General features: G+C 37.4%; 1 protein-coding gene across 4 annotated transcripts in view; it reads right to left on the reverse strand.

Moving 5' to 3' along the window:
• Nucleotides 1–23,726, reverse strand: part of CPO (carboxypeptidase O) — a 49,557-nt gene extending 25,831 nt beyond the window's left edge. Inside the window, exons 1-4 of one of the 4 annotated variants that reach the window (XM_032859969.1) lie at nt 23,616–23,726; nt 15,765–15,912; nt 13,442–13,543; nt 2,177–2,279 (exon numbers count right to left, since the gene is read on the reverse strand). In XM_032859969.1, coding sequence (XP_032715860.1) covers nt 2,177–2,279; nt 13,442–13,499 — 161 coding nt within the window. In that variant the 5' untranslated portion in view covers nt 13,500–13,543; nt 15,765–15,912; nt 23,616–23,726. Of the gene's footprint in view, nt 1–2,176; nt 2,305–13,441; nt 13,544–15,764; nt 15,913–23,615 lie in introns of all 4 variants that reach the window. The other 3 variants (XM_032859968.1, XM_032859971.1, XM_032859970.1) reach the window with 3 other exon arrangements.
• Between the last annotated feature and the right edge of the window lie 1,260 nt (nt 23,727–24,986).

Genomic DNA, 24,986 nt, shown 5'->3' on the forward strand with positions numbered 1-24,986 from the left:
CCCCGCATCAGGCTCCCTGCACTTGCTTCTCCCTCTGCCTGCGCCACCTTGCTTGTGCTCGCTCGCTCTCTGACAAATAAATTTTTTAAAAATCCTTAAGGAAAAGGGAAAAATCACCCAACCAAAGATAACAATGACCACTTTGGTACATATTTTTTCTTTTATTATTCTAAGTATTTTATTACATTTTCTACTTTGTGTCTTGCTTTTAGCATAAAACATGTCTTTTCTCACACTATTAATTTTTTGTAATCATTATTCTAATAGATAAATAATATTCCATTGTCATATATCACATATCAACATTTACATAACCTAATGTGGGACATTTAAGTTATTTCCAAGTATTATAATATTTATGTTATAAATAAAGCTACATCTCAGTGTATAAAACTCTTCCCATACTTTATTTTCTCAAAATAAGTTTCCAGAGGCAGGGATCAATATGTAAGTTTCATTTAAACAATGTGTAAGTTTTAAGACTTTTGAAATTTCTAAGCAAGGTGATTCTTTTTCCCAAGCAAAGCTCTGTAATATATGTAAGTATATTATCTCTAATTTATGAATGAAGAATCTCAGAAAAATAAATTCAGTCTCTATAAGAAACTAAGTAAACTGATGGAAAACATGAGATGGCAACGTCCAAACGGGTTTTTGTGCCACGGAGATTGTGGGATCTCTATATATATCTGAAATCACACTGACTATCAAACTAAAAGACAAGCTGAGATTGCAACTTTCATCCAGGTCAAAAATCAGAGTGAATTTCCCTGTTGTGGGAAAGTGAGTTAGTTGCAAGTTCTTTTAATAATGAAGCAAAAGAAAAAAATACTATTTATAACCATGCACACTTGATGAGATACACCAAATGAGCAGGATGGACCATGTGTAAACAAAGGAAAAACATACACTTTATATGAAAATTATGCCATACACACACACACACACACACACACACACACAGAGAACTTAATGTATATTAAATATTTAGAGAAGTAATAATTCATTATGAATAGGAAACAACACAAACATAAGTAAATAATAAGAATGGACAATTTATAAACTGATAAAATGAGTAATGATCAAGACAAACACTTAAACTTTTTAGAAATCAACAAAATGCAAAGTAAACCAACTGGGTATTTTCACATGTAAACATACAATTTTTCTGGAGGGCAATTTGGCAATGCATAGCAAGATTCTCACATTTTTCTCAGCTTCTGACCCAGGAATTCTACTTCCTGTAACTTATATTAAGAAAAAAAATCAAAGATTTGCAAAAAATTTCATGTGGCTGGATGCTCACCATGGCATTTTATAAAAATAATATGGAGGACATTGGGAGTTGGAGGGAGAAGTGAGATGGGAGAAATCAGAAGGGGAGACAACCATGAGAGACTGTGGCTCTGAGAAACAAACTGAGGGCTTCAGAGGGGAGGGGCATGGAAGGATGGGTGAGCCTGATGGTGGGAATTATGGAGGGTACGTACTGCATGGAGCACTGGGTGTGGTGCATAAACAATGAATTTTAGAAAACTAAAAATAAAATAAAATGGAAAAAAAATGACAAAGTAGAATCAACTGTAGGGTAGCAATGATGGAATATTATTTGTGGTTGCAGTATGTATTATTAATGTCATAGGAAAATTTCTATAACACAATTTAACTGAAAATTTCTGGCACTGGTTCTGAATACATAATTATCTATCTATCCAAAAATATTAAGAGTAACTATATCTTGGTGAAATTTTAAACACTCTAAACATTTTTTTAAAAAATTGGAATAATATGATTTATCAGTTGTGAAACTATAAATGAAGAATTTTCATTATTTTTCATTAATTATAATAATGAATATAATATAATAATGAAAATATAATGAATATAATAAATAATTATATTTCATTAATTTTCATTATAATTTCCTTTTTTCAATCATAAAACATGACATATCTATTGGTATTTATCATATTTTGTGCTGGAAAATATTAGATATTTATTCATTTATTCAAAGACTTAAAGTAAAGCTGAATGATAAAACTTTATTATTCTCATCTCATGGTGCTGTGTATGGGTAAGAAGAGGGGAGAATCCAGCTACATTGATCTTGAAAAAAGCTTTCCATTTAGACAATCTAAGTCAAGATAATCAGCCCCTCTTCCCACTTCACACTCACCCATCATATCCCAGCCCCTCAGGAGCCAGGATCCCCAAGAGGTAAAGGGTCCCAAGCAGAGGCTTCATTCTTCTGTAGAGAACTAGAAAATCCTGGACTTCTCCTGTAGGTCAATGGATCAAACATCTCTGAGAATGCATAAAGACAGAGGCTCTTACAACCAAGATAAGGTAAGTCAGTTAATGAATGTCAGCAGAATTCTAAGTGAGCAGTTGTTTTATTAAATCTATCATGTCATCAAGTAGCTTTTTTCTTATATAGTGGAAAATACTACCATTTGATTTTTCATTTCTCCTTGAAAACCAAATTTATACAAGCTCTGGACTCCAGATCCAGATACAAGCTCTAGATCCAGAAAGAAGTTTCTTCCTTCCACAGGCTTCTGGGCCTAATGGGTTGTATGTTTTCCACCCTGGGTTTGGTAGGTGTGGTTATTATTTGGATTTCCACTTCTCTCTTAAAGCTGTATTTTGGATCATATACCTTCTCCTGTTCTGAGAGATCACAGCGCCAGCTTCTTAAATCTAGGTCTCTCCAAATCTGAACAGTGAAAACATTTTAAATCCTTTCTCAAGCGGATTTTCTCACACAGCCCTCTCACAAAAAGGTCTATGTCAGATACCCCACCGTGTTTTCAGACAAACCCAGATATGCCTGAATCTCAAACATGACCACTAAAAAGTAAAAGTTCAAGTTAAGATCATTGCTAAAAGTCTAACTGAGCAAGGCAAGATTTAGCGCAGAGAAGTAAAGGATTTAAATGGTGTCCTTGGCATTTGGGGGCCCAGTCTGAATCCTTTGATCTATATTCATTCATTCTTTCATTTATTCATTTACTCATCCATTCTACAAAATGTACAATGTTACAAAAATGTAACGAGTACCCACTTTATGCCAGGTATTAGTACTAAGATGAAAACAGAAAAAGATGAAAGAGACAGACCATCTCTCTGCTTTATGGAACTCAGAATTGAGAATAATTAACAAGTGTACAAACAAATAATACAATTTCAAGTAAAGGAAATCAAATTAAGGAGATAGGGGGTGATCATAGGCCAAGACTATACTGAGATGGAGAAGACTGTCCTGATTTATTTAAGATGATTTTTGAGGTAAGTTCTAAATGATGTGGTTCATGAAAAAGCTTGTAGGAAAAGTGTGCTAGGTAGAGCAGCATGTGTAGGGGTCCCAGAGAAGACATGAACTTGGTCCCAATAAGGTCCAATAATAAATTGGAAGAAAGCCAAGGTTTGAGTAAAGTAGTGTTGAGAAAGTGATGGAAGTTGAAGTAAAGGAGATAGGTAAGAGGGCAGATCTTATGGAGACCATAGGCCATAGTAAGGACTTAGAATATTATTCTAAGAAATCACTGAAAAGGTTTTGGTTTTGTATTTTAAATAATTTGTCTGGCTGCTGCATAGAGTGTAGGCAAGAGACAGACAGCATAGAAACAGAAAAGCCAGCTGGAAGGATACCATATCATTCCAAGGGAGAGATGATGGGGCCTCAGGTCAGTCAGTTAGTCATAGTGATACGGTACAATATGGTCACACTGGGAGTTTACTTTAGAAGCAAATTTGCTTATGGAATAATTGTGAAGTGAGAAGGAATTAGAAAACTCAAGAATAATTCCTAGACTTCAAGGCCACAAAATGGAGTGAATAGTGGTTAGTTTTTATGAGATGAGGAAAATTGAGAGAGGACAAGATTTGAAGAGAAAAAAACTTAAGAATTGTATTTGCTTTTGATAAATTTGACATGCTTATCAGATATCCAGGGGATTTTCAAGTGGGTAGCAACTATGGCAGGCTAGAGCTGAGGGAAGCTGGAGTGAGGTGCACAAATTTGTGATTCCAGCTTGTAAAAGATGGTGTTTGAAGCAGCATGAGGAGTTCATGTAGGGTGTGAATACAGAGTGAGAAGGCAAAAACAAAGACTGAGCCTTGGGCTGGTCTAACATTTAGAGGTCTTGGTAGAAGAGAGGAATCCAGCAACGGAAATTGAGAAAGAACAGCCAGCGAAGTAGGTGGAAAACTGCGAGACTGTTGTGTCCTAGAAGCCAAGTGAGAAAAGCATTTTAAGAAAGTGGGAGTTACCAGCTGGGCCAAATGTTGTTCAGAAGTGGAGTCAGATGAGGACTGAGAACTAGCAATCTTATACAGCAGAATAGAGGTTCCCAGAGACCTTGAAAAGAGCAATTTCAGTCAACATGTGGTAGAAACAAAAGCCTGACTGGAGTTGGTTAAAGAAGGAAAGCCAAGTGAGAAAGTGGAGGCAGTGAGTATAGAAAACTCCGTTAGCATAGAACATGGCTCTCACCATAACAGCAACTTCATCATTATGATCTTCTGTCATCCCTTTAGGATATTGTTGATTCAGAAATCTTGAATTTGAGTTTTGTTGATGTTCAGAATAAGAGGTAAAATGCAACCCCATGACATTCTTTCCCTCACCCATGTGTGGGTCAAAGCAGTCACCTCATCCTAACTCTGAAGCAAAGGTTTTAATGGGGCTGTGAGTTCCACAGAGGGAGAATGGAACGAAGGAGCTGACAGTGGGTGTTTGTTTGTTTGTTTGTTTCCATTTTCCTACTCTTTGAAATTGGACCAAGATGGACTCAGGGCAGAAAGATGCATGGTAATCCAAATAAAAGGCAAGATTAGAATAGTCTTCCCCCTCTGACAAATATATAATTCCATGCTGTTATTCTGAAGCAAAAGAACATAAATAAGAATAAGAAATGCACCAAAATGCACAAACAATGCAAACAAATTGTTAGTAGAAACCTGCAAAAAATTTCTTAATGTTGTGAGAACATTTGGCCTTGCTACACAGGGTTTTCCTAAAGTCACTGATAATTAGATTTTCCTCAATCCCCATGTCCAATTGCACTGCAATATATGTTTTCCTACCAACTCACTAGCCAAAGATCATCTTTCTGCAACCTTATGTAATGAAAGCTGTAAGCTAGAGCACCAAAGGCCGATGAGCTGGAACCATGGACTCCTCACTAACAAGGATGAATTATTAACACATCTTTCCTTATTGTTGTGTTTTATAGCTTTCTAGTTAGTCATCTCAAACAATTTATTCACAATAATAGTGTTTTTTATTATTGCTGTTTTATAGTTCCTATAACAGTAAAATTTATCCTCAACACTATTATTATAATATTCAACTACTAATGGAATTCTTGTTTTTATTTGATTGTGTTTTAAAGCCATAGCAATAAAACTTACTCCCAAAAATATTACTGCAAGCTTCATGTCCTTTAAAGTATTTTGCTAGCATGCCTACAAACACATGTAGTTCTTTAAGTCCACAGGAGAGAAGACCTGCCAAAACATAAACATTTTTCTAAGAAAGATGTGGGAATTGGTTGCTATTCTATCTTTGATAGAATGAGTAATAAAATAGAAGAAATGGAAGAACCTTTGAGACTACTGATTTAGAGGAAGGTTACACTCTAATTGGCAGTAATGTTTGTTTAAAAAATCAACTTCATTTTTCTTCCATGCCAAACCCTGGACATTTCCACCATCTTCATCCTCCAAAATAATGTGCTCTCAAAATGAAACCCCTGATTTCTCATGGCTGGTTGCCGTTTGAGTTGGAAAGAAGCTCTACAAAATATTACTAACAAAGGCCAGGGTCATTTTGAAAGTAAACAACTTCAGGGACCTAACAATTGAAATGTACACAGCCAAGCCAGCTCACCATTTCTACTGTTCCTAATTTTTTCTCACTCACCCTGAACCCATGGTCACTACAATGAAACTCCTCACTTGCCATGTACCTTTTATGCCTGGTGATATGAATTTTATGACTGAGTCCAAGGGCTAGAACATAAATTATAGGCCACCCAGTGAAACAAAATATCAGTAGGACTCAAGAAAGAGGTGTGTCTGTTGGGCAAACATCCGTGTGTGTTTAAGGGATTGGTCTCAGAAGGATAATAGTTTGAGTTATGGTCACAAGCAGATGCAGGCAGATTAGGTGGAGACACAAGCCAATTATCACTCAGAGATTATGGCCTTAGTAGAAGAAAAGGCAAAATCTAGATTTGGTTTCTATGGCAGCACCAAGGGTACATTCTTGTTCTGACAGAAGCTTGAGAGATTGCTGCTATCTTCTAAGACAACAAAGGAGTGGATGAGTGGATGGGTGAATGTATGGATGCGTGCACACATGAGTGGATGGATGGAAACATGAATTTAAATGCATATTATTGACAGATGGCATAAGTCCATTGGCTAGACCTAGTCTCTCACCTATGCAACAAGGCTCTGAGTTTTCTGTGACCATCTGCTTCCCTTCACCTAGCTGAGGTAGCTATGGTTGCACCTTGTTGAAATCTACTTTCAAGAGAAAAACTGCTGCCAGTCTCTGGCTGTGAGTACTTTTAGAATCTGACTCAGCATTCAAGCTGAGACTAAATGCTCTTTAAGAGACATTCCCCTAGCCAATGACTGAGCACAGAAGTGGTGCAAAGGCTCACCACGGTACCCGTGCAACATTCCTCTAGAAGCAATCTTCTTGGAGTGGCGCCACACTCAGAGGCTCTCCGTACCCAATCCTCTTTTCTTCCCTTTCACTTTTGACAGGTGTCAGATCTGCATCATTCTCTGAAGGCTCTCCTTGCCTTCTCTTTTTTCCTCTTCCTTTTATCTTTCAAGGATTACTCCCTGTAAATCTCTTCCACTTCTAAGTTCATCTTGGCACCTGCTTCTCAGATGATCCAGCCAACACATCAATCAGACTCCAGGACAAATGAAAATAAATGAATATGATAGTCCTTGAGTCATAGGGATCTTTCTGGATTGGGTGGATAATTAGATACAGAAACCAAACTGCTGTTCAGAAGAATAGAGACAATCCTACACAACCAGTCCTTAGCAGGCTCCCAAAAGAAAGCCAGGAAACTACAGAAAACTACATGCTAGCTATTTATCATACCATACTATTAGCTCATACTACTTAGCACACCACACTAGTTGGCCTGAAAAAAACAAAGTATTTTCTATCTCACTGCTTGCTTGCTCTGTCTAATGTGTTTCCAATACTATATGGCAGGGTCCTCAACCTTTTTGTGGAGATGATAAACTTTGCTCTTTCCCTAATGCTAAAGTATCTTCTATTTAGATCATTATGGGAAGGAAGAGGAAAACGGAAGAAATATATGCTCTCAAATGCCAACAGTGGAAATGGTAGAGCAAGGAGACAGAAGATATCCCAGAGAAGAGCCTGGATTTTGTCCAGAAACCCCAGATACCTGCCTGGGTAAGGGATGGACATAGAACCAAGGTATGGTAAGGACAATTATCTTAGGAATTAGATCTTTGGATACTTCTCCATCTCTTTCCCAATTGGATAGTATCGCATTCAGCATTAGCTATCAACTAATTTAAAAAACAAAGACAAAAACACTTTTGATTCATCACCCTGGATCATCATTCTGGAAATCTTGGTAAGGAGGATTATCATTTTGCAATCTGCTTCCATTGATATCTCAGGTATAAAGAAAAGGCAAAAGATATGGAAACAACATGAGTACCCATCAACAGATGAGTGGATAAAGAAGATGTGGTGTGTGTGTGTGTGTGTGTGTGTGTGTGTGTGTGTATACCACATATATAAATATACATATATGTAGGTATGTATAAAAGAAAGATATATATAGATATATATATATAGATATATCTATATATATATATCCCATAGTATTATTCAGCTATGAGAAAGAAGGAAGTTCTGCCACTTGTGGCAACATGGATGGACCATGAGACAACATGGACCATGTGGCAACATGGATGGACCATTCATTTTGTAAGTGAAATAAGTCAGAAAAAAATAAATACTGTAAGATATCACATATATGAAATATAACCAAAAGCCAAACTCATAGAAACAGAGAGAAGGATGGCTACCAGAAGAAGGGAGGTGGGAGAAATGGGGAGATGTTGGTCAAAAGGTACAAATTTCAGTCAGAAGACGAATAAATTCTGGGATTCTCACATACAGCATGGTCATTACAGTTAATAATACTATATTATATACTTGAAAGTTGCTAAGAGAGTAAATCTTACATGCTCTCATCACCAAAAAAAAAGGTAATTATGTGACATAATGAAAATGTTAGCTAATGCTATGGTGATCATCAGTTTGCAATATGGAAGTGTATCAGGTCAACATGTTGTACATCTTAAACTTAAATAATGTTATATGTCCATCTTATCTCAATAAAACTATAAATATAAGTGCATATATATTGAAATATACATATATATAAGTATATGTAAAAGAAAGGCAACACAATTAGAACAAACTTTCTTCTCTTCTCTGGTTTTTCCCAAGGTTCATTGTCTTACACTTTTTCATTTCTATTGACTATATTTAGCAAAATCATTATTAAATATTATTACATTCATTGTCTGAATCTTAGTACAATACTTGATGGGCCATGTACAGAACACTGGGTTAAAAATCAGTAGCCTTGGGTTCTAATTTTTGTTCCCTCATTTGTCAGCCATGTGACTGGGGGCAAATCTCACCTACCTTCCTTCACAAGCAGTTGTAACCGTCTGCCCTCCTACTCAGAGCTGTGGAACATATTAAATGAAATAATGTATGTGAAAACTCTGTGCAGATTGTAGAAACTATCAAAAATATATTGCGTAATTATCATTGACACTAATAACAAGGATCTATAACCAGATTACAGTTCTGCACAAATCTTCCAGTACTAGAACCATACTATATAGAAGAGTAAAACCAAACTGCCAAACAGTAAAATGTAGAATGTTTTCTCCTTTATCATGAAATTTCTTGACACAAAGTTCTCTAGAGAATTTTTCTAAAGGTGGAGCAAAGCATGAAGGGGCTTCTCTGCTTTACGTACTTCAGAAAAACAGATTTTTGAAAATGAGCATCTGTTGAAAATGAGCTGTATCTTAGCTACCAAAATCAACTTACACAATCTATATAATCCTAGCTTGCTGTTTATGACCTAAGAACATATTCCAGCATAGTTGACTTCCAATATAAAATATCCCTAATTCAATATAATTCCTATATTCATATTCCCATAAATTTCACTATAGGTCTAAAATAAAAAGATAGAAGCGAGACTCCTACTGGATTTCATATGAGATTCAGTTTATACAGAAAAGTAGTTACTAAAATTACAATGGGGTTTAATCAACCCAAATACATTAAAAAAGTTCAGCTCCCACTTGTATACTAGGAGCACCAAATTTCACAAGACTCATACTTGTTATTTCCAGCAAAGGGGGGTTGCATATCCCTTACCCTAACTTTCCCATGTCCTGTTTGTTTTTATTAGCATTTCCTTAACCCCCAGAAAGATGCCATGTTGTTCTGATGGGAAGTCTTTTAAAAGTTAAAGCAAATTACAGAGTTATCACTAAAGTTTATAGAGTGATTACTACAACCCAGATACTGTGCTTTAATGCATAAACAACCTTCATGTAGTAGTGATGTGGGAAACAGAGGCTAAAGGAAAAATTGCATTTCCTTACTGCTTAAGCCCATCCACAAGTCCTTGAAACAGTTAGAGTGACCTTCCTCTAGGAACTCAGTTGCCTCAGTGTTGACACTGCTACAGGCAAAAGGCAATCTTAGCATAACATTATCCCATTCCCTAGGATCCTGTGAGTCTACTTTATACATATAAAAATTCCTTTGGAAAATTCTTTATCTCTATCTCTCCCACCAAGATATATGGCCCACTGATAAACATTTAGAGTCTCATGACTGAGTTTTTACTAAACAGTAATAAATGACCTTTTCCTAACAATAGCTAGCCCCTTCAGCGACCTGGAAATCTTCTTTCTAGATTCCCTGTAGGCTTGTGCTGTCCTTAACCCCTCCCAACTTGAAAGTATATAATCAGACACTTATCACAACCCCAGTGCAGCTTTTTTCTGCTTGTGGGTCCTGTTCCTATGCTTTAATAAAACCACTTTTTGGACCGGAGATGTCTTTCTTGATCATTTGCCCTGAACCCCAAAATCTACATCAGTAGGATCAACTATTGACCCCAATTACAGAAAAAGAAACTGAGTCAATCTGCATTGACCATGTTATCTAAAACCTACAATTAAAAAGCAGAATGTGGGGGCACTTGGGTGGCTTAGTCGGTTGAGCGTCAGACTCTTGGTTTCAGCTCAAGTCATGATCTCAGAGTCATGAGATTGAGCCCTGCATGCAGTACCAAGCTCAGTGGGTAGTCTGCTTGAAGACTAGCTCTGCCCCTTCCCCCACTTGTACACTTGTGCACTCTCTCTCTAAAATAAATATATATATCTTTAAAAAAAGAATCAGAATGCACACTGGGGACCAGCATCACCAGCATCATCAGAAAGGCAGAATCTCCATCCCAGACTCTCCATTTTAGTAAGACTTCCCAAATGAGTCACATTTTGTTCCCTTTGTATTCATTTGTTTATTGTGGGACCTATTTGCTTCTGTTAACATTTCCTTAACACCCTAGAGGAATGTTATGTCACTAATGTTCTTGCTTTTCTCTTCACCTGGAGTGTTCTCCACAAACCAACCACTAGTAATCAAGATTTCCCTCATTCTCTTAGCAGCCCCTTGAGGCAAATCGCCAAGTCTCTCTGAGCCTTCGTTCCCCCCTCTAGAAAACCAGGATGAAAATACCTCTCTTGAGGGGTTACTAGAACAGTTAAAATTAAATCAAAGGACCCTTGTAAATTGCATAGCACAGTAGTTCATTAACTTGGTTTCATTTTAGAATCACCTGGAGGATTTTCCCTGGCACTTCCCTTCTCAGAGCAATTACATTCGGATTTCTGATAATGGGGCCCGGGGAAGCAGCATTTTTACATTCCCACGGGTGATTCTAATGGGTAGTCAGGCTTGAGAATCTCTGGCACCAATTGCCTTGTACATAGTAGATGCCAAATAAAATTTAGCCTTGATTATTTTTTGTTTTTTGAAAGACAGACAGAAAGTGGGAGCAGGTGAGGAAGAGCAGAGGGAGAGAGAGAATCAAACCAGGCACAGATCCTGACACAGGGCTCAATCTCATGGCCCCAATCACAACCTGAGCCAAAATCAAGAGTGGGATGCTTAACTGACTGAGCCATCTTGGCATTTTTTATAGCCAGGCCCTTGCCAAAGAGCAAATCTCTCTGAACTGATCATGCTTGATTTCCTCCCTGTCTTATCATAGGAGGTTCTATCTTCTATCTCTTCTGGACTTTCTGAAGTCCTAGCCCTGAAATCATACCTTTCTCCTGAAATCTTTTTTTTTGGTGAGCTCAAGACCTAATCACCCTCTTTTCTCAAATCCAGTGGCAACCTGAAGTCTCTATTATAAAATCTACTTACTTGCCCTGCTCCGTTCAGTGTAGTTCGCAACTATTTCATGTGTGTCAAATTGCAAGTCTCGCAGGCCCCCCAGCTTAATGCTGAGGACACTCTGAACTAGACACTGAAAAAGGATAATTTTTTTAAAAACGTAAAATCAAGAGTTTCATTTAAAATGAATGCAAGTCAAAGGTTTTATTTACTGCATGAATTAATGAGAGAGTCAATAAGAAGTTAGAACCTGTTCAAAGGAAAAGTCTGACAAATATAAATTAGCAGCAGGAATGCTGAAATAAATTTACGAAAGATGCAAAATTTGTCACTACTTTTCACTGAACACTATTCAATGGTATTTCTATGAACAAGAATCATTTGGATTGTTATTTACTTTTTATGATGTACAGAATTATAAAATACATAAAAAACAATGAAAAACAGATAATCACAAATAGTGCTCTAGACAGTGTCTAGTTTTACCATTGTAGATGCCCCATAACCTTTGTGGTCCATTACATAGCTTTTCACAACTTCTCCTGACAATGCTCCATATTTTTATGGTCTATTCCTTTTGGGGGCAGTTAGAAAGGTTAGTTGAAGATCAGGAAGAAAAGCTTCACTTAATGAGGAATTTCTGTGAGATTAATTCGGCTCATGGTGTCTTCATATAACTGCAGCCAAGGTAAAGCCCAAATACAAACTTTATCTGGAGTAACCCAGACTTTTGAGATGTCTATACAAATTTTACTATGAATAAGGAGTTCAAACTTGCAATATTGCTTATAAAGTTGTTATCATCAAGCTGTCCAAGCTAGGAAGGAAAGGTAATTTTTTAAATTGATAATGACAAAAAAAATTATGACCTGTTGGTCGTTAAAAATATATATGGATTTTAACACTGACTTGGCTGCCTAAACCCATTTAGTTAACTTTATTCATTAGGCATTATTAGTCTAATATTAGTCATTGATCATTTTTGATGAATGTATAAGTATTTGGGGTATATTTCCTTAGGACTTATCAAAGTAGAATGAATAGGTTTACAATGCTTTATGGAAAATTGAACTAAATTAGAAATTACAAGACTCTGGCTATAGTTTCCTAATTCACCTGCCTACAGCCACTCATTCTCTCCTCTGATCTGTTCTCTCCTCTGATTCCAGAAGAAGCTTTTCAAATCCCAAATTTCTCTATATCTTTCCCTGACTTCACATTGCTTTAAGGAGTAAGATGATTACTTGTCATTTCCTAGGGCCATGTGGTTTGACCCCTCTGATGGCCCTACCCTAGTTTAGATAACCTTCTCCATCCCTTTCATACTCTATCCCATTCATTTCTCAGGGACGTCTTCCCTGCCCAGCTCCCACTCCTGATTGGGTTATCTCTTCCTATTATATGCTGTCCTATTAGCACTAATCAAAAGAGTCCTTTCTAGCACTAATTAAGGCCACAATTTCATACTTACTGATGTAATGATTTGGTTATTGTCCGTCTCTGCCATTAGACTATCCATGAGGGCAGGGGACATATTTCCATTGTCTAGCATGGGCCAGGCCCAGAAAGGGCACTCAATAATTAATGAATTAATAACTGTATAAAGGGTTACTGGTTTCTTCTTAGCCCCTATGGCTTATCTATTTATTTTGCTCCTGTGTTTTCTTTGAGTTTTTCTTGTTTTACTTTCCTTTGTTGCTGGTTTTATAAGATCACATCATAGAAAAGGGAAGGAGGAGGCATGACCTGAGCAGGAACAGGACACTTGCAGAGTATTATCACATGATTTCATTGGAGCCTCATAACCTATGTAATAGGTATTATTTTCCAATTTTATAGAAATGAAACTGAGGCTTAGTAATATTATACAAGTGATACCACTAGAAAATGCTGGAGCTGGAACTTGGAACCCAGGTTTACCCTTTATTGCTGGACTTGGCATCAAAGACCTTGCTTGGTTAGCAGGCTGGGAAGTCATCTTTTGCACCACCTTAACAAAGCTTTGGGCCTCAGTCTCCGGCTCTAGAAAAAAAAGCTAGAAGCCAACATTAATGTGCATTTCTTTAATCACTAGTACTGTTATGAACTTTCCATACCATGATCTGCTGTTCTCTCTGGTACAGCTGCCAGACTCCTTTGCCAATTATGATGTAAGGTAGATGACAAAATGGCCACAGATATGCCCCTTTGCTGATTTCACACACTTTGGCAGTGGCCTCCCACATGGACTCTGGGACCGACCTTGTGATTGTTTTAGCTCATTGAACAATAGCAAATGTGATGCAGGCAGAGACATGTAAGGCACTTGTACATTGGAGTTTGCCCTCTGGCTGCACTTGGAACCCATCTGCCACACATGAACAAACCTTGATGAGACTTTCAGATGATGAGAGCAGGTGCCGCATCGTGTCAGCCGACAGCTAGCCAACCCTTAGAGGCCAGACCACCTAACTGACCCCAGATGCCTGAATAAGCCAGCAGAGACCAGCAGAAGGAGCAGCGAGTCAGTCCACGTTACCAACCCATGGACTCAGGCACTAAATAAATGGTTATCATTTTAAGCTGCTACATTTTGGAGATATATATATATATATATATGTATATATATATATATATAAATTTCTTTACTTTTATTTACATATATATATATGTAAAATTTCTTTACTTTTAATAGTAAGTTTGTATTATATGTTGGTCTTATCATTTTCCCATTCTAAGAGAAAGGTGTCATATTTCCTAGATTTATTCTGTTAAATGATATAAAATTTATAACAGACACATATCTCTTCTTCATAGGTGGGAGAAATAGACTCTTTTATTTTCTTCTGATTGTGATACAATTTAACCCATTAACTCATTTGGAACTTAATGAAATTTTAGTGATGAGGCATGGATTTAAATTATTTTCCTCCACATTAATATTCAATTGTGACATCTTTTATCATTTAATAACTCCTTTCTCAACTGCTGTATTGCTTCTTGATCTTCAAGTATTAATTTCATATAATGTATTAGTTATATTCCTTGGAATTGCTATGGCATTCTATGAACTAACTTTTCTTTTTATAATTTAATACCATAATTTTATTACAATTTTACTATTCATCAATATAAAATATATTAGTAATATGCAACTTATAAAAGTTGTTTGTTTATAATAGTACAATTAATGAAGGCCCTTTATGTACCACAGAGTGCTGTTTCTCTTTGTTAATTTCCATGGCCTTTTTTCTTCCTTCTGTCTCTTTCACAATCCTGCTCCCTTTATAGTTATTTGTGTCATTCTCACCATTCTCCACCTGACTGTAAAATTCTTGAGACTGGGAAGAGTACATATTTTCCCTTTGTTCAGGGTTTTCCAAGAGAGGATATCCAGAACCTATTTGTTAGAGTGATGTGACATTTCATATCCCAGCAGACATTTGTTCTTAATGCAATCTTCCAGAACCTGTGAGGGTTCCTCACTCATACAGTTCTGAAATCTGTACAAAGCTTGTCTTGTTGCTCTGACTTGTATTGCCTAAATAGAATATCTGTAAGCTAGAGAGGAAGCTCTTGGATAGCTCAAAAAACAGGCATGTAAATTTAACTGATTGGGATGTCAGTGGAAATAGGTTATAATTATTAATACAGTAATTGGGTGCAAGACCCGGGGATAGACTTTAGGTCAATGCCAGCATACTGGACAACATCCCCATATGCTAGGCCCAGGGCCTACAAGGATGACTCGGGTATGGTCCCCACTTTCAAAGCCAATATAGTAATACTGACCCAAGGGTAGGAGAGTTTCAAAGTATAATGACATGATTTTGCAAATTTCATGTCAACTACTTGAAAGAAAAGTTCTCTGTAAGAATTTAATGTCAAGATTGTCATCTAAAAATCAAGTTCCAATGTCTGTTTTCATCTCCCACTCACAAATCTGTTTTTCAAGTAGGATCTATTTGTTGTTTAAACTTTTTCCTCCTCCTTATCCTTGGTGGTGGGAGGTTCCTACTAGGTTGGGAGGAATGCACTGAGAAGCAGAATGTTAAGGCCAGGAGCACGTCTGGACCTGCCAAGGTCACATCCCAGCCCTGCTCCAGCTCTAATGATTCCCATAAACATACCACTCCCATGGTCTTGCCCCAGACCTTTCCCTCACCTTGGCATGCACCACCTCTCAAATCCTGTCCAACCCAATCCTTATGGAGCATGCGTCAACAAGGTTCTTGCCAGCTCCTTCAACCCCTGCTACACCCACCTGAAAATCTTCTAATCACTCTGGACCATTTACACCATCCACCTCTTTTGCTTCTCTACCCTGGCATCTGAGAGCGATGGGAGAAATCTCACAACTGCCATATTGTTGATGTTTATTCAGCCAATATTTGTTGAGCACCTGCTATGCACTAAAAACAGTAGAAGAAATTATACTAGACTCAGAAAAGAATAAAACAGTGAATAAGAGAGTGTCTCCTCCTTCTTGAGGGGGGAAGCTCAACAACTACACGATAGTGTGATAAGTAATTACCATATGGAAATACAGCACCTGTGGAAGCCCACAGGAATGTACCTAATCTAGAGACTTATGGGGTCAGGGAAGGCTATCTCACTTAAAATTCATGGTCTTCAACTCCATTGGGGCCCTTGGCACCACTCAACACTTATTTTATAGTTGTCTAGTCAACCACAATTCCCCAAAAGGAGTAGCTAAACCTTTATGGCTCTCCTCAAGACCCCCAGTCCACTCATCTCTCTTACTCTTCTCTCAGCAGATGAGACAGCCCTTGACTGCACTGAGGAAGTCCAATCCATGTTTAAAAATCTATTTCCATGGCAGCTACTCCTCACTTCCGCTCTTGATTCTGTAGAAAAGGTGTCCTTTTTTGGATCCTATCTCTCCACCATTACCCCCAATTCTAGGACCAGAGACCTTGACAAATTGGTTTATTTCCTCCCTCATTTATATTATTTTATGTTCAAGCTCTTCCTCTTAATTACTCAAGCACAGCTAATGAACATATACAAGTCTCTATTACACAAAAAGTAAATTATAAATAAATAAAAAATATTATGCAACCCAAATGCTCTCAGGTTTCATCAGCTTCCAGATTGAACTCAAATTGCACCAGGTTAAAAAAAGAAAGTAGTTTACAAATGTTTTCCTGCACCTTGCCAAGTAGTCTAACCACAACCTCCACCTACCTCTGTCTCCAGTATGTGTGAGATCCCCGAAAGGAAGGGAGATCTTACATATATTCATGAAAAAGCTGTGTTTGTGGCTGCTGTCTTGCCAGAGACCTACCTCTCCCAGCCTACTTCCTGCCCCTGTGTTGAGGTTCTATCATCCACTGCTGGAGAGCTATTGGCACTGTTGTCTCCAGCTCAGCAGCCTCTGAAGATTCCAGCTGAATCTGCAATATGTCTAATTGCTGGCCTCACCTCTGCTGAGCTAGGGTTCCATGCTGGGGTGCAGAGTCCTGCTACCATTCTGCCTGCCAATGTTTTCAATGTGGACACTAGCAGCAGTACATTGCATGGTGCCTGCACAACTGTGTGTGCAGACAGAAGAGAAGGTTATGGCTCCCAAACCTCTGCCCTAATGTTTTTTTAAGAAGCCTAATACCAAGCATGTCCCTAACAGACCTGAAGCTTTGTACAACTTTGTACAACTCTTTGCACACTATTTTCTTTGTGAATGACAAACTCAGAACATAGCTTCTTTGAGTTCTCTTGATGGTAGTCCTGTCAAATATTCTAGTCTCTGCTCTCACTTCTCCAGTCAAACACCATTTGGGAGACGTATCCGTATACGTCTGAATCCCCATTGTGGATACAGCTCAAGATTTCTCAGGAGGACCCTAAGTCTCTCCTAAATCAGTGGGTGTCAATAAACTCCTGGGTGGGAGAAGGATGTCATGAGTCAATATAATCGCTATAGAGAATGAGCCAGTTTTCCTTGACCCTGTTGGGGTCCCTGGCTGAATCTGAATGTGAAACTGACAAAAAGAAAGGTTAACAAAAGAAAACCATACAAATTTCTAGCATACAAGTTTTATGTGACATGGAGCCTTCATAAGGAAATGAGGACCTGAGGAAACAGTTGGATCTGAGTATTTTCATGCTTGGGTTGAAGAGCAGGCAGTTATGTAGAACTATGATAGGTCAGAGAGTTTGAAGAAAGTGCAATAAACTGGGGAGAATTACTAAGACCTGTTTGTTAGGATTCTTCTTGGCATCTCTTTGTCTTTGCAGATGAGGATGTTCCCTCCCTCCAGGTATAGAGAGGACACCTCTCATATGGGATCTTATGACCTCTAGCAGGGGACACCAGTGGGGGGAAGGTCAGAGTAACCTTCCTGATTCTACTGTTTTCTCAGATTCTTTTAGCCTAAAATATTCAATATTCCAAGAAGCCATAATTTAGAGTGCCGTTTCCAAAATCTTGTCACAGTCTTACACAAGTCATGGAATAGCCATGACTCTGCTGCAAAAAATAAAACATCGCTCCTTAACCCTGCACCCAGTTCTGGCTCCTGCTCTTTTCTTTCCTTCACACGCAAGCTCTGGAAAGAAATCAGTTGTAATCTTCACTTCCTCATTGTACATGCATTTTTTTTTTCAATTTAACATTATCTTTTTTTTAAACATAATTATATATTCGCTTGGTTTAAATTTCAAAAAGAACAACAACAAAAAAAGCTATCCCTGGCTACCAAATATCCCTCCCTAGAGGCAACCAGTTTCCTGTGTATCCTATCAGAGATATTTTATTAAACACAAGCAAAAACATATCTATTTCCACTTTTTTAAAAATAGCAATTGCATCCTGTATCTACACACTGTTCCTTTTTTTTTTTTTTTTTCTTAACACTATATTTTAGGGATCATTTCAAATCAACAAATAAAGAATGTCCTCATTCTTTTTTGGAGGGTGCTACAGAATATTATTTTGAATAGTTATACTGTAGTATCCTTTAATTGCCAGACTGTGGTTGTTTTCAATTTATCATGACTTCAAGTAGAACAGGATTTTTTTTTTTAAATGCAAGTTTTCACTGAGGCACCACGATGTTATATTTTGTTAAAAAACAAAATCCAGTAGAATAAATTTTGAAGATCTTATTGGCTTTATTTAATGATTCATGAATCATGCAGCTTCTAATCTAGCAGACAGAAAGAAGCTCCAAAAAGCTGTACAAAATGAAAGACTTTTATAGGCAGAAGGGAACAGGAATAAGGAAGTTATACTAGACAAAAGTAGGTTGGTTATCACAAGGTTACTTTCCTTTAGGGGATAGCTGGGGTCTATCAGGCAGATTACCTCGCTAGTGCTGACTAGGCAATTCCTGACTGGCTGGTTTAAGATTCCATTTGTGGGAGAACCAAGACTGTAATTAAGTAAAGTCTTGGTTTGGTAACAAGGGGCTTAGCATAAGCAACTCTATGTTGGCTTATTATCTAGTTTTTCACAATCCCAAAGTGAAGTAGAAGATCATATAATTTCTAAGGGAGGTGAACAATCAGGCTTGTAACTATTAAGCTTCTCACCCACAGAAAGGTTACAAAGAGGTTGGGATTTGGAGATTAGCAAGTATTTTGGAGACTGTAGTCTTGGGTTGTGAATACTAGTACCCAAGGGGGGAGTCCTGGGGATCCTTACTACACATTGTGACAAAGAAAGATGTTTCAAGATGGTTGACGAGAGAGTTTGATACATGGCCATACAGTCCATCTAGAAAACCTAAAGGTAAGAGTTGTGTGATTCGCTGCATAGGAAACAAACAAAGACAGCTACAGGGGAAGCTGCTCTCCTAAAGCTGGTCAAAGAATGTGTTTCCTCAGGGCAAGGACAGCATGGAAAGTCTCAAGTTTTGTTCACCAGGAACACCTGGAAGCAAAAGTCACAGCCAAACTGAAGCCAGAGTGATAAGCACTGAGGAAAGTGTTGAAGAACCATTGCAATAGAGATGGATCTAACTAACTTCATGGAGCATAAGTCAGGTGGGAGATTCTCTGATAATGAGGGAGACAGAGACAGGTCTCCAAGAATCCATGAAAGATCTCAAGGAAGAGCTGAGTTTAAAAAAAAAAAAAAATCCCCTACAACCAGAAATTGGTGTTGGTAAAGTGAGGCATTTCTGCTCCCTCACTCTTCACTCTTCCCACTGTCTCCACCTGGCAGGGGTCTGAAAGCAGATTACAAAGACAGGAGGAAGGGCAGAAGCACAGGGCAGGTAAGAGAAAGCCAATGATGTCCCCTCTTCCACTACTGGTATCCAGCTTGCAGTAAGCTGGACCCAAGAAAGGGGAAATTTAAATGAAATTTTAAGTATTTATTATTAATTTAGACTAAATGTTTGAATTGCTGACTGTAAGTAAGACATTTTTATTAACTGAAAATGATCACAGAAGTCATAGGCTTATACCAATTTTCACTGAGGGATTGAGTTCCACAAATAAATCTGAAGTGACAGCGGGTGACTGCCACTTCCTGTAAGGATGTAAAAAGTCACGAGAAACTGTTGCTTTTATTCTAGCAACAAGAGCACTCCAGAGAAGTTACTAAATCATAGCTGTGGGTGTTTTTGTCTTCATCTGTCAGAGAGATAAGAACCCAAAGATATCTAAATGAACTACGTTCCACAAAGTGACCAGACGTTCTTGGGGGAAAAAGACCTATGGTCACCTTTATCCCTGGCAGAGTGGAAAATCTGATATACTATCTGATAGGGCGAGGGAAAAAAAAAGACAAAATCGAAATGTACTTTTATTGGCCTACAAGGGATGTTCTGAGACCAATTTCTAATGAGTGGTGTTCTTCCCCATATATCCAACAATTTTCTGCACACTATCTGGGTGTCCTACAATTCAACTCAATTCTCATACTCTCTACCTGGAGATGGAATCAGATTCTATGGGTTAAGGGTTCAATCCTAAAAGACTGCCTCCTCTGCCACTTCAGATGCCAATTGCAAGCCCAGGTGACCACCTGTGCTTCTGACTGATCGGCTATAGATTGGAGACCTTGTTATCAGTAGGACAATCTGTGCTGTGTGGGAGGTCCTGGTCCTTGGATTCCCATGAGAAGATTTACATGAGGATCTACTCTCAGACTAAAGATAGCCAGAAGGAAAGTAGCAAGCCCAAAGCAGTTTATTATAGCAGAAGTACACTCTCAAGGTGGGGGAGGGGCTCAAGGTGGGGAGAGGCAGGTTTCATGAGATGGAACAAGCCCTAGATTGTTTTGGGATTGGATATTTGCGGCAGCTTTCTGGGCTGGGAAGTGCTGTGACTCCTAGTGGGGTGGTCTCTAAAGGAGGCTGCTTCCAATCATTTGGGGAACTCCTCCCACAGGTTGGGTGGGGAGTTTTTGACCCTACAAGGTTAGTACCTGAATAGTCCTGGCAGCCTTTCTCCATGGGGGCTGTACCCACAATGCAAATGTATTATAATAAGTCTGGGCATACCCTGGGGCAGAGAGGGAAGAGGAGAGTGCATGCTCTGCACCTGCACTTGAGGCTCTTGATCTGTCATCCTCAAAGTCTTGGAAGCTGCAAGATGTTGTGCTCCTATCTCAATAACTCCCTCCTCAGGTTCAGCTAATTTGCTAGAGCAGCTCATGGAACTCAGAGGAACATTTTAATTACTAGATTACCATAAGAATACAAAAGGATGTAGCTCAGGAACAGCCAGATGGAAGCAATGCCTAGGGCAAGGGGTGGGAAAAGGGCACAGAGCTTACATGCCCTCTCCAGATGTGCCACCTTTCCACATCATCACATGTATACCAACCCAGAAGTTCTCTGAACACTGTCCTTTTGGGTTTTTGTGGAGGTTTCATACATGTATACTGGCACAGCAGATTTGAACCCCAAGGTTCCCCAGTCACAGAGCAAGTATGTATTCAACAGCTCTTTCCCACAGTCCTTCACTAAGTTCATGGGGCTAGTACTCAGAAGACTAGAGGCATGGCAGGAGAATTGAGAGAATTCACCTCTGAGTATCTGCAAGGAGGAATGAGGAGCAGCAGAAATGGTATGTTGAGATAATTATTTATTGTCTAAAACAAAAATAATAGCAATGTATACTTTGATTTATAGCATTCGTGTAAGTAAAACTTATAACCACAAGAACACAAAGGATTGAGGGAGGGCATAAGCTTCTTTATACCATTGTAGGATTCTTTCCACTGTGTGATATGATCTCATATTTTTTGTAGACACACTATGGTTTGTTAAAGATGCATGTGTTAATATCTAGAGCAAACACTAAAAAAAGTACAGCTAAAAAGTCAATCGAGGAGGTATGTATAAGTAAAAAATCATATTCAATTTACCCAAGAGAAGTCATCCAAAAATGACAGAGAAACAAAGAATAAATGTAACTATCAGAACAAAGAGTAGTATGATAGACTCAGATCCAACCACACCAAATATTCTATTAATTTTAAATTAACTAAATACTCCCACTAAAAAACAGATTGTCAGACTGGATTAAAAATACAAGACATAACTATGCTGTTTGCAAGAATCCCACTATAATAACTTTTTAAAAAAATTTCCTTAAAGAATCTCTACACCCAACATGAGGCTCAAACTCACAACCCAGAGATCAACAGTTGCATACTTTACCAACTGAGCCAGCCAGGTGCCATGCAAGAAACCTACTTTAAATACAAAGACACAGATAGGTGAAAAGTAAATATGTGCTATAAGACAAAATATACAAGCACTGTCTCTAAGATGGGTTGTGCAGCTATAATAATACAGACAAAGTCAATGTCAAGATCAAGGGTATTACCTTGAGTCATCAAGGGAACATAATAATCATCTAAACATTCGTGCTCCTAATAAAAACATTTCAAAATGCATGGACAAAAATCCAAGAGAAGGAAAGGCAAAATGTGTAAATTTACCTTTTTTTAAAAAGGTAGAAAAGGGGAGCCTGGGTGGCTCAGTGGGTTAAGCCTCTGCCTTCAGCTCAGGTCATGATCTCAGGGTCCTAGGATCAAGCCCCGCATTGGATTTTCTACTCAGCAGGGAGCCTGCTCCCCCCCCCACCCCTTGACTGTCTCTCTGCCTACTTGTGATCTCTGTCAAATAAATAAAAGTTAAAAATCTTTAAAAAATACATAATAAAAAATGAAAAGGTAGAAATAGGAAATTTTAACATCCAATTGATAAAACAAATAGACAAAATCAGTAATGATATAGAAAGTGTGAAAATTGCCATCAATCCCAAAACTAATTGATATTTTAGAACAATACCCAATAATTGCAATATTCTTTTCAAATGCACATGGAGCATTCACCAAGGTAGACATACAGAGTATGCTCACTGACCACTATAATATTAAATTAGAAATTGATCATAATAAGACATCTAGAAAATCTTCAAATATTTGGAAATTTAGTTACACACACCTAAATAACCCATGGGTCAGAGAAGAAATCACAAGAGAAATTAGAAAGTACTTGAAAATGCATGGTAATAAAAATACCACATATTAAAATTTGTGAGGTACATTAAAGCAATCTTAGAAGGCAATTTGTTACATTAAATGCCTTTATTAGAAAATAAAAATGATATAAGAATTGATTATCTAAGTTTCCTCATAAGGACCTAAGAAAAGAAGAGAAAATTAAGCCCAAAATAAGTACAATAAAGGTAATATATTAAAGCAGAAATTAATGATATAAAAAAGACAAAATTGAGCAAATAAATGAAGTCAGAAGTTGTCATTAAAAATTAATAACATTGATAAACCCCTAGCAAAATAAACACCATACACACACACACATACGCACGCGCGCGCACACACACACACACACACACACACACACACAAAGAGACAAAGAACAATAAATTAAATGAAAAAGGCAGGTTTTTTTTTTTGTTTTTTTTTTTTACTAATCCACACCCAAATGATAATGAAGGGGTACTATAAGTAATTTATGCCAATTTTCAAGAAATACAAAATATACTGAATTGTCAAGAACTGTAAAGATATCAATATATTTGCAAGCTAATGAACTAGCTTGCCAGTTTTGTGTATGCCAGCAGAAGACACAAGACTCCTGGATCAGAGACAAAGGATTTTATTACTCACAGCAAGTCTCATGAGCTTCATGTTTGAGCAGATTCTCCCTCGATCCTAAGTTCCATTAGGAGACACAGTAATTCTCAAGGATGCTGCACACGCAATTGTTTTGTGTCATGGCTGAGGAAACCTGAGGTTGAAAAACTCCAGTCTTTGAAAAGGAACTGCAAGCAAGCCCGCCTGACATTTGCCCCAGAGAAAGACATTATCTTTATTATACCAGACAACCAACCAACCTGCCCTCTATTCCAGACAGAGAAATCATTTCTATCTTCCAAGGTGACTTGCCATACAAATATTTTCAAAAGACAGTCTGGGACAAATGCTATCAGTGCTTCAGCTCACAAAACATACAGAAATTTGACAAATCCATGGAGAATTATCTCCCAACACCAACTAGATGAACTTGGAAAAATTCCTTGAAAATTACAACTTGCAAAAACTGATACAAAAAGACATACAATATTAAATAACTCTATATCTAATAAATAGAAGTTACAATCGAAATGTTTCCACAAAGAAATTCCAAGTTTTATCAGTTTTTCTATTAAAGATTTTAAGAGGGAAACTCTTTCAGAAAATAGAAGTGAGCACTTACCATTTTTATGATGCTAACATAACCCCAACAATATTTGATAAAAATGTTTTTTAAAGTTACAGACCAATATCTCGCATGAATATAGATTTGGATAGACTTAAGAAAATATTAGCAGATTCAATCTAGCAATACATCAAAACATGCCAAAGTAGATTTTATTCCAGGAATATAAAGTTAGTTTATTATTTGAAAAATCAATAATTGATACTAACAGAAAAAAAGAATAAAAAACACAATTATCTTAATATATACAAAAAGCATTTGACAAAATTCAATGCCTATTTAAAACAGAAATTCTCAACAAAGGAATGAAGTGAATTTTTTCAATGTGACAAAGGTTATATATGGAAAACCTATAAGTAATATTATATATCATGAAACCACAAACACCTTTTTTTCCTCTGATCCAGAACAAGGCAAGGATGTATACTGTTACCACTTCTATTAAACATTGTATTGAAGTCTAGTCTAGAACAATAAGAAAACAAAAGAAATAAAAAGCATAAATATTGAAGAGGAAAAAATAAAATTGTCACTATTTATAAGCATGATTTACAACTACAACACTCTTTGAAATTTGCCAAAAACTGCTAGAACTAGAGTTAGCATGATACGCAATTTGCAAATCCGTCATATTTCTACATTCTAGCCATAAACAATTGGAAAATTATGTTAAGTTTAAAATGTTATTTGTAATATTATCTAAAAAATCAAGTATCTGAAAATTAAGTTAATGAAAGATATGCAAGACTACACATAGTAAATTACAAAAGATTGCTGAG

This window comes from Lontra canadensis, unplaced genomic scaffold (genome assembly GCF_010015895.1).
Source record: "Lontra canadensis isolate GAN:19392208 unplaced genomic scaffold, GSC_riverotter_1.0 scaffold18, whole genome shotgun sequence".
In the NCBI taxonomy this organism is placed as follows: domain Eukaryota; kingdom Metazoa; phylum Chordata; class Mammalia; order Carnivora; family Mustelidae; genus Lontra; species Lontra canadensis.